Genomic DNA, 11,628 nt, shown 5'->3' with positions numbered 1-11,628 from the left:
TGAACTAAAAAAATAACAATAAACAACGACAAAAACACATGCATGCAAATTATGCTATTTAAAATGAGAATTTGTATTTTACTATCGAATATGTGAGATACGCTCTAAAATGTTAACCTCATCATCTATTTGTTTTAAAAATCAAATGTAACTGTTGAACCCAAACACATGGTACAAAGCCACCAAAAAAAAACTGTTAAGTACAAATAGTAATACTGTATGCGCTTTAATATTTGTGGTCCTGTAGTTAAGTCAGTTTGACTACATTTCCCATGAAGCACTGCAGGGGCGGGCGCTCTGTTTCTTTTATTTGGGGGACGACCTTTTTTTTTTAGCAAACCGGCTCTTTTGGCCTAACTCACTAAAAAGAGCCATCTCTTCAATAAAGAGATTTTCTTTTTTTTTGTTTAATTTTTTTTACTACAATGTAAAACAATGCAGCGTTTTATTATAATAAATTTCCTTTATTTCTTTGGCCATTGCATCCACAGTAAACGCAGATGTGTTATTTTGAATAAACACAAAAGATAGTCAGGGCTCTCGAAGTCTGGATTTAAGCATCTTCGTTTTTAATTGCAGCTTTGGGGATTTTAAAACTGCATTCTACCACTTTGCGATTTGAACCTGTTGTACAAACAAAGTTAAAATGTGTTTTTATTTGATCTTTTATTTTTTATTTTCTCAACTACTCCTTACTTGTGTATTCGCGTGGCCCCTCTCTCTTGTGTGTCTCCCTCTTTGGGGATTGATCTGCGTCAAAATTCTTCTTTCCGCTCATATCCCGATTTTTTTGCTGTCGTTAACTGTCACCCCTCCCCCTTCTCTCGGCTCCCAATCAGGAGCTGGCTCCCTTCGTTCATTTCAAAGAGCCGGCACTAGTGGCCGTTTCGTTAACAAACTACACATTACTTGTCGGACGGTGACTACAGCCTGACGCCGCTTGTGTGTGTCGTGGAGGAACTTAACCGCGGCCCCGGGTGTGGCTTCAAACGTGACAAATCTCCGCCGCGTAGAAAGAATGCGTGATGTTGCAAAGGCAGTAGGGGAAAGATTCATCTAAAAACAACCACCGTCCGGTGTGAACGTCCTTGTCGACTCTCTTTTGATTGATCGCTTTTGAGTACAGCTGGAATACTTTTTTTTTCTTTCTACGGAACTTCCGGAGTCATTTCTCGTGAGTTTATCATGCGTTGAATGAAGTGTAGAATTTGTTCAAACCAAACAAAGAGGCCTGCCTGTAGGAAAACAAAGTTTTTTTGGGCTGCCTCTGTCCCCCCCAAAAAAAGAGGCGCTCATGCTGCTTTTGTGACCGGGCAAGTCGCTCGATTTGACGGCCAAAGGGATTTGGTGAACCGTCCCGACCAAAAAAAAGGGGAAGTCGTTTTACTCAACTTTAGATTTTTTCCCTCCTTCTAAACAAAGGCTTCGAGCCTCGTTTTTCCCCCAGGTGATTTTTACCACTAAAGCAGCAGCCCTGAAGCGAGCACTCGGAACCATGGGTTGCACCGTGAGCCAGGAGGATAAAGCCGCGGCCGAAAAGTCCAAAATGATCGACAAGAGCCTGCGAGAAGATGGAGAGAAGGCGGCCAGAGAGGTGAAACTGCTGCTGCTGGGTGAGTAGTCCCCCCTGCCTCCCACCTCCTCTTCATTCAAAGCACAGCAATTGTGCAACAGAAAGTTGAATTGTGCATGCCAATGAGTGCTATTGGCTGGATTTACTGCTTTCATTCATACCCTTAAACGTCTCACCAATGGACAGCAGAGCTTTTTGTGTGCTTAACAATAAGATGACCCCTGACACTTGCCCTTTATGGCCTGCCATTGACACTGCATACACCCTGTGTGGCCTTGCATCATCTCACGGGCTAACTCACAAAGGCGAAAATTAGTCAAAAGTTTGGAGTCCCAAACAAGACTGTATGTCCAAGTTTGCTGCAAGGTCTGCCTGATAATGAGTGAGCTGCCATTTGGTCAGAGGTTGAGCAGCGCTGACTTTTCCCAGAAATGCCCAGACTGGCGCATGCTCACATCTAGTCAAAACAAGTCAGTGAGAGAGTGAAGTCCTTCCAACCCTTGTGGAATTCTCTTTTTGGGTCCAAGTAGGGGATTGTGACCGCCTCATTTCCATGCAGTCACATTCTGTCCAATCATCCTAATGTGTCTTCATAGTTCTCTCACAGATGAAATATGAGAAATGGAAATCTTGCACTGCACTGAGTGCTTAAAGTTAACATCCTGTGTTATTAAATCTCATGCTCACTGATTCAAATGTTAAATGATCTGTTTGAGCACAATAAACACTTTAGTGACCTTTTTAAAGGTGTCAAACAGTCTTCAGTGTGGATGTACCCAACTTTATCCACCTCTTAATGACACCAATAACACATAATTAGAGAACCCATCAATATTGTACAAAAATGTACATCGTTCAACAGATTCAATAGCTATCTGATAATATGATCAAAACTTAAAACATTTAAATGAAGCACATGCTATTGACCAGAGATGTTGGAAATCTGTTACTGTGTGCAGATCGCTACGGACTTGTTTTGCTAGTCGAACTTGGCCGTAACAGGTTTTGCTATGACCCACCAATCAAGAGGACAGAAAAATGCTGACATCCCTGGGGGGGGTCTAGAGTTTTAAGTAACATCAGACAGCACTACTGATTCTGATGCCCCCGCACAGATTAAATTTACATGGCAATCCATCCGCAATCTGATTGCACAAATAAATTTCAACGTAAATGTACTGGAAGCGCGAGACAATGAAATAAAAGAGTCTTTTGGTAAAAAATACAATTTCATGGAACATATGCTAGATTTATTGAAATTGTAAATGTTGGTCAGTGCGTTTTATAGTGGGCTCTGCCTACTCATTCACCGCGCGTTGTGTCAATTGTGTGAAGACATGATCAATAAAGAATCAATTCCTCACCGGTAGCATCATTCTTACAGCTTAATTCCTTGATTTTTAATGTGCACATTCGTCAGTGGGGACCCCCAATATGATCGTTCACTTGTGGCCCTCCTCACTAGAAAGCAAAAGCCTCACTTATTTGGCATTTTTGCTCTTTCTTGAAGTAGCAGCAGCATCAACACCCCGTGTTAAGAATAGAGCGCTTGCAAAGAGAAGTACAGGAACGATATGTGGCAGACATTTTGTGAAATTAGCAGATTCCCCTTCGAAGCACTGCTAAAATGTCCCAATGGAGCATCCAGTGTTGGAGAGTATTTCATTCCCCGCCAATCTGAGATGATGCGCCGTTAAGTCAGGAATTGACTGTCAGTAGCCACACGGATGAGTGAGCGCATTCAAGATTGTCAGGTTGAATCGACTGTAAAGTCGAGGCAGTGTCGTCGACTGATAATGTTAGCTTCTTGCCACTTAGTATCTAACATTGACAACGCTGTCACAAATGTTTTTCAATTCAACATGTGAAGGGTACATTCTTAACACTTGTGACATTATTGAAATGTGACGAATCAAAAAATTGCTTGTCTAGTTGATAAAGGTTATAATGACGGCAACAGTTTCAACACTTGCCACTGGGAAACAAATAGCATTGAAGTCGGTTTGCCCTATGTCCTTATAAGGTTTGAGTTTGACCATTAGTGTTCCACTGTAAGGCATAAAATGGTGGTTTTGTCTTTTGATATTCAGCCACCATGCTGGTGCTGCCGCCTTAAATTCTGAATTGAACACACCATTCAGCGGGGCGTTTTGTTGTCTAAGTTGCAGTTTTAGTAGCTTCATGATCACAGCTTCCTGAAGTTGTTTTGTCATCTCGGTGCCCAGATCGAACATAACAAAGAGAGGGTGTAATAGAAAAGGCCATGGGTTGTTTTAAGACATGGCTAGTTAAGTTTTGTCCCCTGGTTAGAAGGCTAATGATACACTTCGCTCCGTATTGCCGCATTCATATCAGTACCGTAATTACTATCCAGCCAAGTGTGTGAGGGATTACACTGCAGCGCTTAATCCAAAACTCTGTTCACAAATTTCAATTGAAAGACAATCGGTTTCCAGAAGAAAAAAAAAAGGTCAATGAGTTGTGCAGCTTTGTGAATCTTGTGTCACTGTTGTTTCCGCTGTATTTTTGTACCGCATGGATGGTTGTGCTTCCTTTTAAGTAAAGCCAACAATGGATGTTGGCAGTCACATAGCGAGTGTGATCGCTTTGTGACACCCTTAAAGGGTGCTACATAAACACCTCAAACTATTCTTTGACAGCATTTAGCATCTGTTTCAGGAGCTGCAAAAAAATTAATAAATAAAACAACTCGCTCTCACTTCTTCCTTTCTTTGGCTACATCACCTGACTGGAACTGGGCCTATGAGCCAGACGCTGATGTTGGACTTTCAAGAAAAGTTCATTTGAATCATTTTGTTGATCAATCCCTGTAATGAATAATTTCATTATGAATTAATTTACTTTAGAATCTGGGCAATGTTGGCTCTTTTGGCGCGGTTAGGACAATCTAACTTGATAAGAAACCCTGCAACTTCTGTCTTGAGATGGTTGCAAAGAGCGAAAAGCTGCCAATAATTGACACCCTCCCCTCAAATGTTTAGAATAGCCTGTACGATTAGCTTAAAGTGTAAATATCCCATTAGTTATCATCCCAAAAATACAATTTCAAACTCATGCCAAGTATCACCGCAGCAACCGGTAAAAATACCAATCACTTGCCAATCAGGAGACCTCTATGGCTTATTAGCTTGTGCTTTTTAAACCACTCGGCAGAGCAGCAACAAGTTAATACGGTGAAGATGCTGTAATTCCCCCAAACAACGCCAACTAAACTTAGCTCCTCTCTGACGTTCTTGGAACAGTTGACGCATATCATGTCCAAATAGTTCTTTGACACCAATTCTTTCCGATAGGCGAGGGCTGTGATGGCGTATTAGAGCATTCCAAAAAGGCACAAGATGTGAGTGTCGAACCACCAATAGGCGAGGTTCACCAATGTGGCCTTATTGTTTGATAGTTCAGGTATATCGCACCAGACAACACCATGTGTACTTATTTCTTTGTCGATTGCCTTGGACTTTGCTAATAAGGTTTTAATGGTTCTTCTAAAGCACATTTTTAATGCTCCGTTTGGTGTATTTTTGAGCTGAGAAATTGAGTTTATGGAGTCTCATGTCACGCTAAATGGCAGCTTAGCTGTGTCTCATCAAATTATCTTCAGTTTATCTTCTCGCTTTCCTCTGGGTTGGTTTTAAAATGCTGTGTACTTTCAAGGCTGCTGTTTTGAATGTTTTCATGCGTTTCCAATCCGAGACCGGTCTTACAACGGTTTCACATACAACCCCGGTTCAGACAGACAAAGTACTGTAATAGGATGGACAATGTCACATTAGAGCAAAAAAAAGAAAAAAGCATGATCTCCATTTTCAGAAATGTAGAATTTTAGACAGACAAGACCGTTAATGTTGCTGTGCGGGTGTTGAAATGTTTGCAATATTTGCGGTGTAAAAAAATGTCACGGAGACAGCCTCTTATGGCTGAAACAAATCTTCAAATGTTGCCTTTAAGAGCGGGGCCTAGAACACAACTGAGTACTGTGATGTTTGACTGCCTTCACATGTGAAGCTCGGGGTTATAAAACTCTTAGCTTGATGGGGTTTTTTTTCTCAATCACTCACCATGAAAAACATACTCCCGTGGCACTAACATTAGTTGGCATACATCTTGTGAATTCCACTCGAGTTAATGGTATTTCCATAACCACAATGAAATTAAACTTGCCTCTGTATTCATTTTGGCACCAAAGAGTAGGTACAAAAAAAAACTGCAATGTGGACGTTTTTCTAAAATGCCAAGGCTTTCAAAGTAAATGACGAGCTGAACCGAAAAGGCCTTGTGACAGTTGTTTTTCCTTTATGAAATCATTTGTAAATGTCACAGTAAAGCCAAGTACTTTGTATTACTGTGGATGCAATGTACTTTTAAAAGTACCTTTAACGCACGTTATCATGTCATGGTACATCCGCTGCGTATTTTTTCTTGAAATTTGGATCTGACCCCGACACATCACCTGATTTGTTCTTCAGTGGAGTTGACTCTGCCCTACTGTGTGCAAACAAACAAATGTAATCAGTGTTTTCGTTGTATGCGCTCTCCCGTAATTGCTCCAGGCTTTGAACGTTGTTTCCAGGGAAAATCAGTCGTTAATGTGACACGGACAGTGAATACATTAAAGCCCAAGTTAACAGGTCGTGCTTCCCAGCCGCCCTCCTTTCCCCACTTGGTCCTTGATTGACATTTTAATCTCCTCCCCACTCAGCAACAGACTTGTGGAGATTTTCTCATGACTTTTTTTGGCTCACCGTGCATTTCTAGTTTTGCATAAATACAAAGTTCCTTGGCACAATGTTGCAATGTGAAAAACCTAGCATGCAATTGGGGTGTGTTTCTGCATAATGCACTGGACACAATTACGCACACGCAGGCTCACATTACAGAGGAACACATCGCTGCAGAGATTTGACAGGCACTCTTATGCAAATATTTTGGCACGCATGTCGCCTGCAGGCACAGCAATACAAGCGACTTGTAGCACAAATATAGACGTACTAAAAATAAATTCCATGTTTTAAACACGTAGTGCCGAGGACTACAACCTCACATCAGTCTAGTGGATGAAATGCGGGTGAACAGTTGGGTTCTTTTTTTGACTGGAGACTCCAGGGATTCATTGTACAGTCTTATCTTCCATGGAGTCAGTTGGTCCTATCTTTGGTGTTGACTCAGCCTGCGTGCTAATTAGCTCTTAGCAAGCGCCGTGCAGACCCGCTGAGAGTGCGACCGCAGTCAGTCCTAAAATAAGGTTTTTCAAAATAACTCTCAATTACTGACCAAAGCTGATGACATTGCCAGTGAATGCAGCGCCAACACGCCGATTAAAACATAACAAAAAAAACAAAAAAAAACAACAGCGCATCTATGCTGCTAGTGGCTCATTCATTCTCTGCTGGTCCACTGCTTTTGTGACGCTTCTGTGACGGGGGGGAACATTTGATCATCACCTAGCCAGAAAAAGAAGTCATACTTGGGTTAACAAGTAAAAGTTGATCATCAGTCATATAACATTACAGAGAGTAATATCCTGTGGAATTCTCAACAGTCGGTTTATAATTAGCCATCCTTCAAATTGGGAAGTGACGCTTTTTCGTTAATAATTGATTTTTGCCTTTGGACACGATTAATCAATCCCACACAATTGGCTGAATTCTTAACAATTAGCTATGCATCATGATGCTTATCCTGACATCGACTTTTTGCGGTGTGTTTTGCCTGAAAGTCTTGGTCAAATTACCACTTCAACGTCGTATGTGTTTGAGTTCACTCATTTTTAGAAAATTCGACAGGCAATTAGCTTTGTGTTTATTCGTGTATTTTTTTTATTTAAAAAAAAACATCTTATGCAAAATCCTTCTCACTTCCTGTTTCCTGTTCCTCTCATGACCCATTATGTCATCCCAGTGGCTGATCACAAGTAAGTCTGTTTGAATTGAATATCCTTCTTTTGTTTTTCAACAATAGAAATATGAGTCACATTTAACTAATGGGCTGCAACAAAAGGCCATTGCTAAATGCTGAGATAGAAACGGAGGGAGGGAGTAGTCGTTATGTGGGTGCATTGTTGTTGTCATTTTTGTGTTGATGAGCTAGACGGGGAGCCTTTTTATTAGCCCGGCAGCTGGTAGTGTTTCATTGTGCGCCTGGTTAAAAAATGGCAGATAAAATTTAGCTTTCAGTAGAGTCCCTTTTTCCAGTTTGATGGCTATCCAAGGTGACACATGCTGCCGCCTCTCGATGCACATGCTCAGCGCCGCTTCGACTCTGGGATTTCTCCCTGTTATTAAAGTGAGCTGCAATCTTCGTAGTTGTCAGGCGCAATAACAGCAGCCTGGTTCGGAGACGAGCGTTTCATCTGTAACAAATAAAAGTGAGGCTAAATTGTTGCTTACTTAATTTCATTTCCATATCAACTATTCTTGAGACACGTTTTCTTTCAGCCATTTAGGGCCTGGTGTAATAGGCCGGCTTTATCAAATAAGCTGATGCCTCATGTTTTCAGCCTTGTTTACTCAACAAACTGTGCCACAGCGCTGCACAATTAGTTGCGTGACGCACAGGATAGCACATCAGCGAGCGTGAATGTGCCAGGCTTGGATAGAGTGCAATTACACAGCGAGCAAGGCTTACAGATAAAGGCCGCCCCTGCGGATATTCAGAACTTTAACCATTGCACCTCACGCAGAGCAGTGCGCCGTTGACTAACCTGTTCATGGTGTTAGTGCTGCCAGCGCATGATGTGGGCCTCAGTTGAAAAACAGTCAATAAGAGCGACTGCTTGATGTGATGTCATCCGGTAGAAGAGATGGCGGAGGAGCGATTTCCAAATGGCAACAGATTTTGACAGTTTAAACCCACAAGTGGGTCCTGGTGTCCCATTCTCTGGGACACAAAACAAATGTCCTACCCTGGTGTGAGAAACATAAACAAGAGGTCCAATGTACCTGTATTATATTACTTGAAGGTGACAGGTTGGTTGAAATTGGTAGACATGTGATTAAAAAAATATAAAATATAAAAATATATTTTCATCATTTTTAACAATACAAATATTAGCATAAAATGTAGCATAGCAACGAACCCAGTGGTCGACTGTTTGGCGCGTCAACCACACAGTGCAGAGGTACTGGGTTCAATTCCAGCTCCGGCCTCCCTGTATGGACTTGGTATGTTCTCCCCGGGCCTGCGTGGGTTTTCTCCGGGTACTCCGGTTTCCTCCCACATTCCAAATAAATGCATGACAGACTGAACACGCCAAATTGTCCCTGGGTGTGAGTGTTAGCTCGGATGGTTGTTCGTCTCTGTGTGCTGTGCGATTGGCTGGCAACCGGTTCAGGGTGTCCCCCCGCCTACTACCCGAAGACAGCTGGGATAGGCTACAGCACCCTCCGCGACCCTTGTGAGGATAAGCGGATCGGAAAATGAATTGATGGATGCGTATAGCGTACCCACATATGCTTCACTTGGATTACATCTCCTATTTCCTGTTTAGTTGCTTGGCAACCAGCTTCGAATATGCTCGACAAATGCTGATAAGACTGAGTGACCACTTTTATTGAATGATTTCACATTTTTTGTCCTTATTTCTGGTGGTGGTATTCTATCAAGTTTACGTAGGAATTCATAAAACCGTGAGACTTAATATGGATGATTCCAGAGCCTTATTTTGTGTGCCCTTTGTCGGAAAATAAGAGAAGGAAGAGGAAGTGGATACCTCAGTATGCAAGCATGCAGACAGTATGCGCACAAAACAGGAAAAGGAACTGTTGCAAGATCGACGAGCGACTGAGCCTCCCCAACTCACATATGGTTTCATACGTGGTCTATCTTGCGGAGTGGACAGTTCACCAAATAGTTTTAACAATTTCTAGTCCCGACAAGAATTCAGATTCTGTTGCATCAAACTATTCATTTATTCCGTTTGTGTTACGTGATTATCTTGAACATGTTGGTTAGTCTATGGTCCATCGATTTTAATAAATCTGCCTGTGGTTGTTGCCTCCCACCAAAATGTTGTACTCAATGATTCTCATCATACCAGATTGTCGCTCTGGATCGCAGATTAATTTTTTGATTGAAGTCAAAGGACGCTGCAATTTCAAAAGTACTCGGCGATCTTGGGGTGTCATAGATAAATCAAAATACCTCAGTCTCCATGACCACATAAGACAATATTTCTAGGGATTCGGATGACCTGACGCTTGAAACCGATCGTTTCGTACTTTTTCCCTCGTCCTCCCTATTTTGCCCCAGGGCCACATAAACTATTTTAGTTTTCAGTTTTCGCTCGGGACTTGGACATTAATGCATGTACAGTTCAGGCAGCGCTCCCCGCAAGAGTGTTTATTTTACCGGGGCCCTGCAAAAGCACAATTCACTCGTCTAGTTTGTGTCCTCCCATCGCATCGCCACACACAATGTTCGAGTGTCCTCTTCCCTCCTCCTAGTCGTGCTTACATGTTCAAGTTCCTTTGGGAAGTTAGGGATTGGGCCTTTCTTTGTGTGATCATATCACTAAACACGTACTGTAAACCATTATCCCGACTCACCCCTCCCACAGTCCATTTCCTCCGCCTTGCCATTATAGGAAATGAGCTCAGTTCACTTCCCCCGCCCTCATCCTCATCACTTTATCCTGTCATTTTCGGAGTCGGAAGGCCTGGCACTCCCGGACTCCCCCTCCGGGTCTGAACTGTCACACGCAGCTGAGACAAAGTACAGGACCCCAAAATGGTCTAATGACAAAAAGGTCAATGGTGGCGGTGACTCTTGATGTCGCAGAAGCGGGGTGAAAGTCAGTGGCTTATGAGTGAAGAGGGTGGGTCGAACGTTCATTGTTAACTTCTTTAAGGGTCTGGCCAGTGAGGAGTTGTTTGTATCGACAACCTTTTTCGACATCTGAAAGAAGTCATCACTTGGTGCTTCATGCTGATAATTGAGGGACACCCACAGGCAGAACAAAGGAACACTTTGTACCTAAAATGATGTTGGTAGTTGTTTCCAAAGCCAGACCAATGATGCGTTTTCCATTAGCAAAACCAGGTCCAACAAACCTGGGTAACATTTTAAGTTGGTGCAGTTCAACTAAATGTTTTAAGTTTTGCTCTTGTTGAAAGTTGGCTTACCTGCATTTCACAAGAAAGAAATAAGAGTTTACAGGACAGTTGTCCCTTTTATGGAACCCCAACGTCAAAAAACTTAAAGGCAACTGATTTGCTTTGTTGCGCTAACATTGTTGTCGTAAATGTCAGTAATTTATATGTGAAACTTTTTCCAACTTCAATTACTGTTCTGGCCAAATAATACCAGGTGAGTGTTGTTAACCTTGTATTATTTCTGGTAACTGATCGGCTGGGGTTTCAGGTGTGCTTCACCGATGCTACCGATACTTTCGATCGTTCTGTTCCCCGTGTGTACTATTTTGAAGTCAAAACTTGACTGCCTCAGCGCGAGGTGGCAGAGGTAAAATTGGGACTGTAGAGAAGGGGAATTCTGAGCAAGCAGTGACAAGTGGGCTGCCTAACATAACCAAAGCAGCAGGGGCCCACGTAGGGGTGAAGGATGGTGGGAATAGTTTGGATGTCACACAGGTTGAAGTATATATATTTTTTTCCGTAGGGGGCTTCAGAGTGATTATGCTGTGACAGCTGCACTTGGCGAGACTGCATACCTGTCAACTCATACGGTTTAGCCATTATTCATACGGATTTTATGGTGAATCTTGCGTATATGGCCGTATCGCACAAATCATACGGATTCTGAAAATTTCCGGTTTTTTTTTTTTCCCCCCTAACAGGTAGTTCCGTTTGCTTTTGTCCAGAATGGTGCTAGTCTACTCGAATGCTTTCATTTCCGGTAACTTTCCAGTAAATCACGTGTATTATGGAGATCTACAATAAATATCATTGAAAATTTCGTGGTTTTTTTTCTGCCATTATTTTGACATATAAAATGCTTTGGTATGTTATAAGGATTTTTTGCTCTTTATAAGGATTTTTTTGGTAGTTTATACAGGTTGGCGCTCCGAAAAGTTGACAGGT

General features: G+C 42.1%; 1 protein-coding gene across 2 annotated transcripts in view; it reads left to right on the top strand.

The window, feature by feature from the left end:
• The first annotated feature begins 878 nt into the window (after positions 1–878).
• Positions 879–11,628, top strand: part of LOC147201363 (guanine nucleotide-binding protein G(i) subunit alpha-2-like) — a 39,263-nt gene continuing 28,513 nt past the window's right edge. The window contains exon 1 of one of the 2 annotated variants that reach the window (XM_086117079.1): positions 879–1,613. In XM_086117079.1, the coding sequence (XP_085973205.1) occupies positions 1,496–1,613 (118 nt within the window). In that variant the 5' untranslated portion in view covers positions 879–1,495. Of the gene's footprint in view, positions 1,614–7,486; positions 7,506–11,628 lie in introns of those variants that run through there. The other variant, XM_086117081.1, reaches the window with a different exon arrangement.

The sequence above is a fragment of the Hippocampus guttulatus genome, chromosome 8 (assembly GCF_054856545.1).
Source record: "Hippocampus guttulatus isolate MCC_2025c chromosome 8, RoL_Hgut_1.0, whole genome shotgun sequence".
In the NCBI taxonomy this organism is placed as follows: domain Eukaryota; kingdom Metazoa; phylum Chordata; class Actinopteri; order Syngnathiformes; family Syngnathidae; genus Hippocampus; species Hippocampus guttulatus.
Note: the sequence above shows the minus strand (reverse complement) of the source record. Positions and strands in the feature narration are given on the sequence as shown.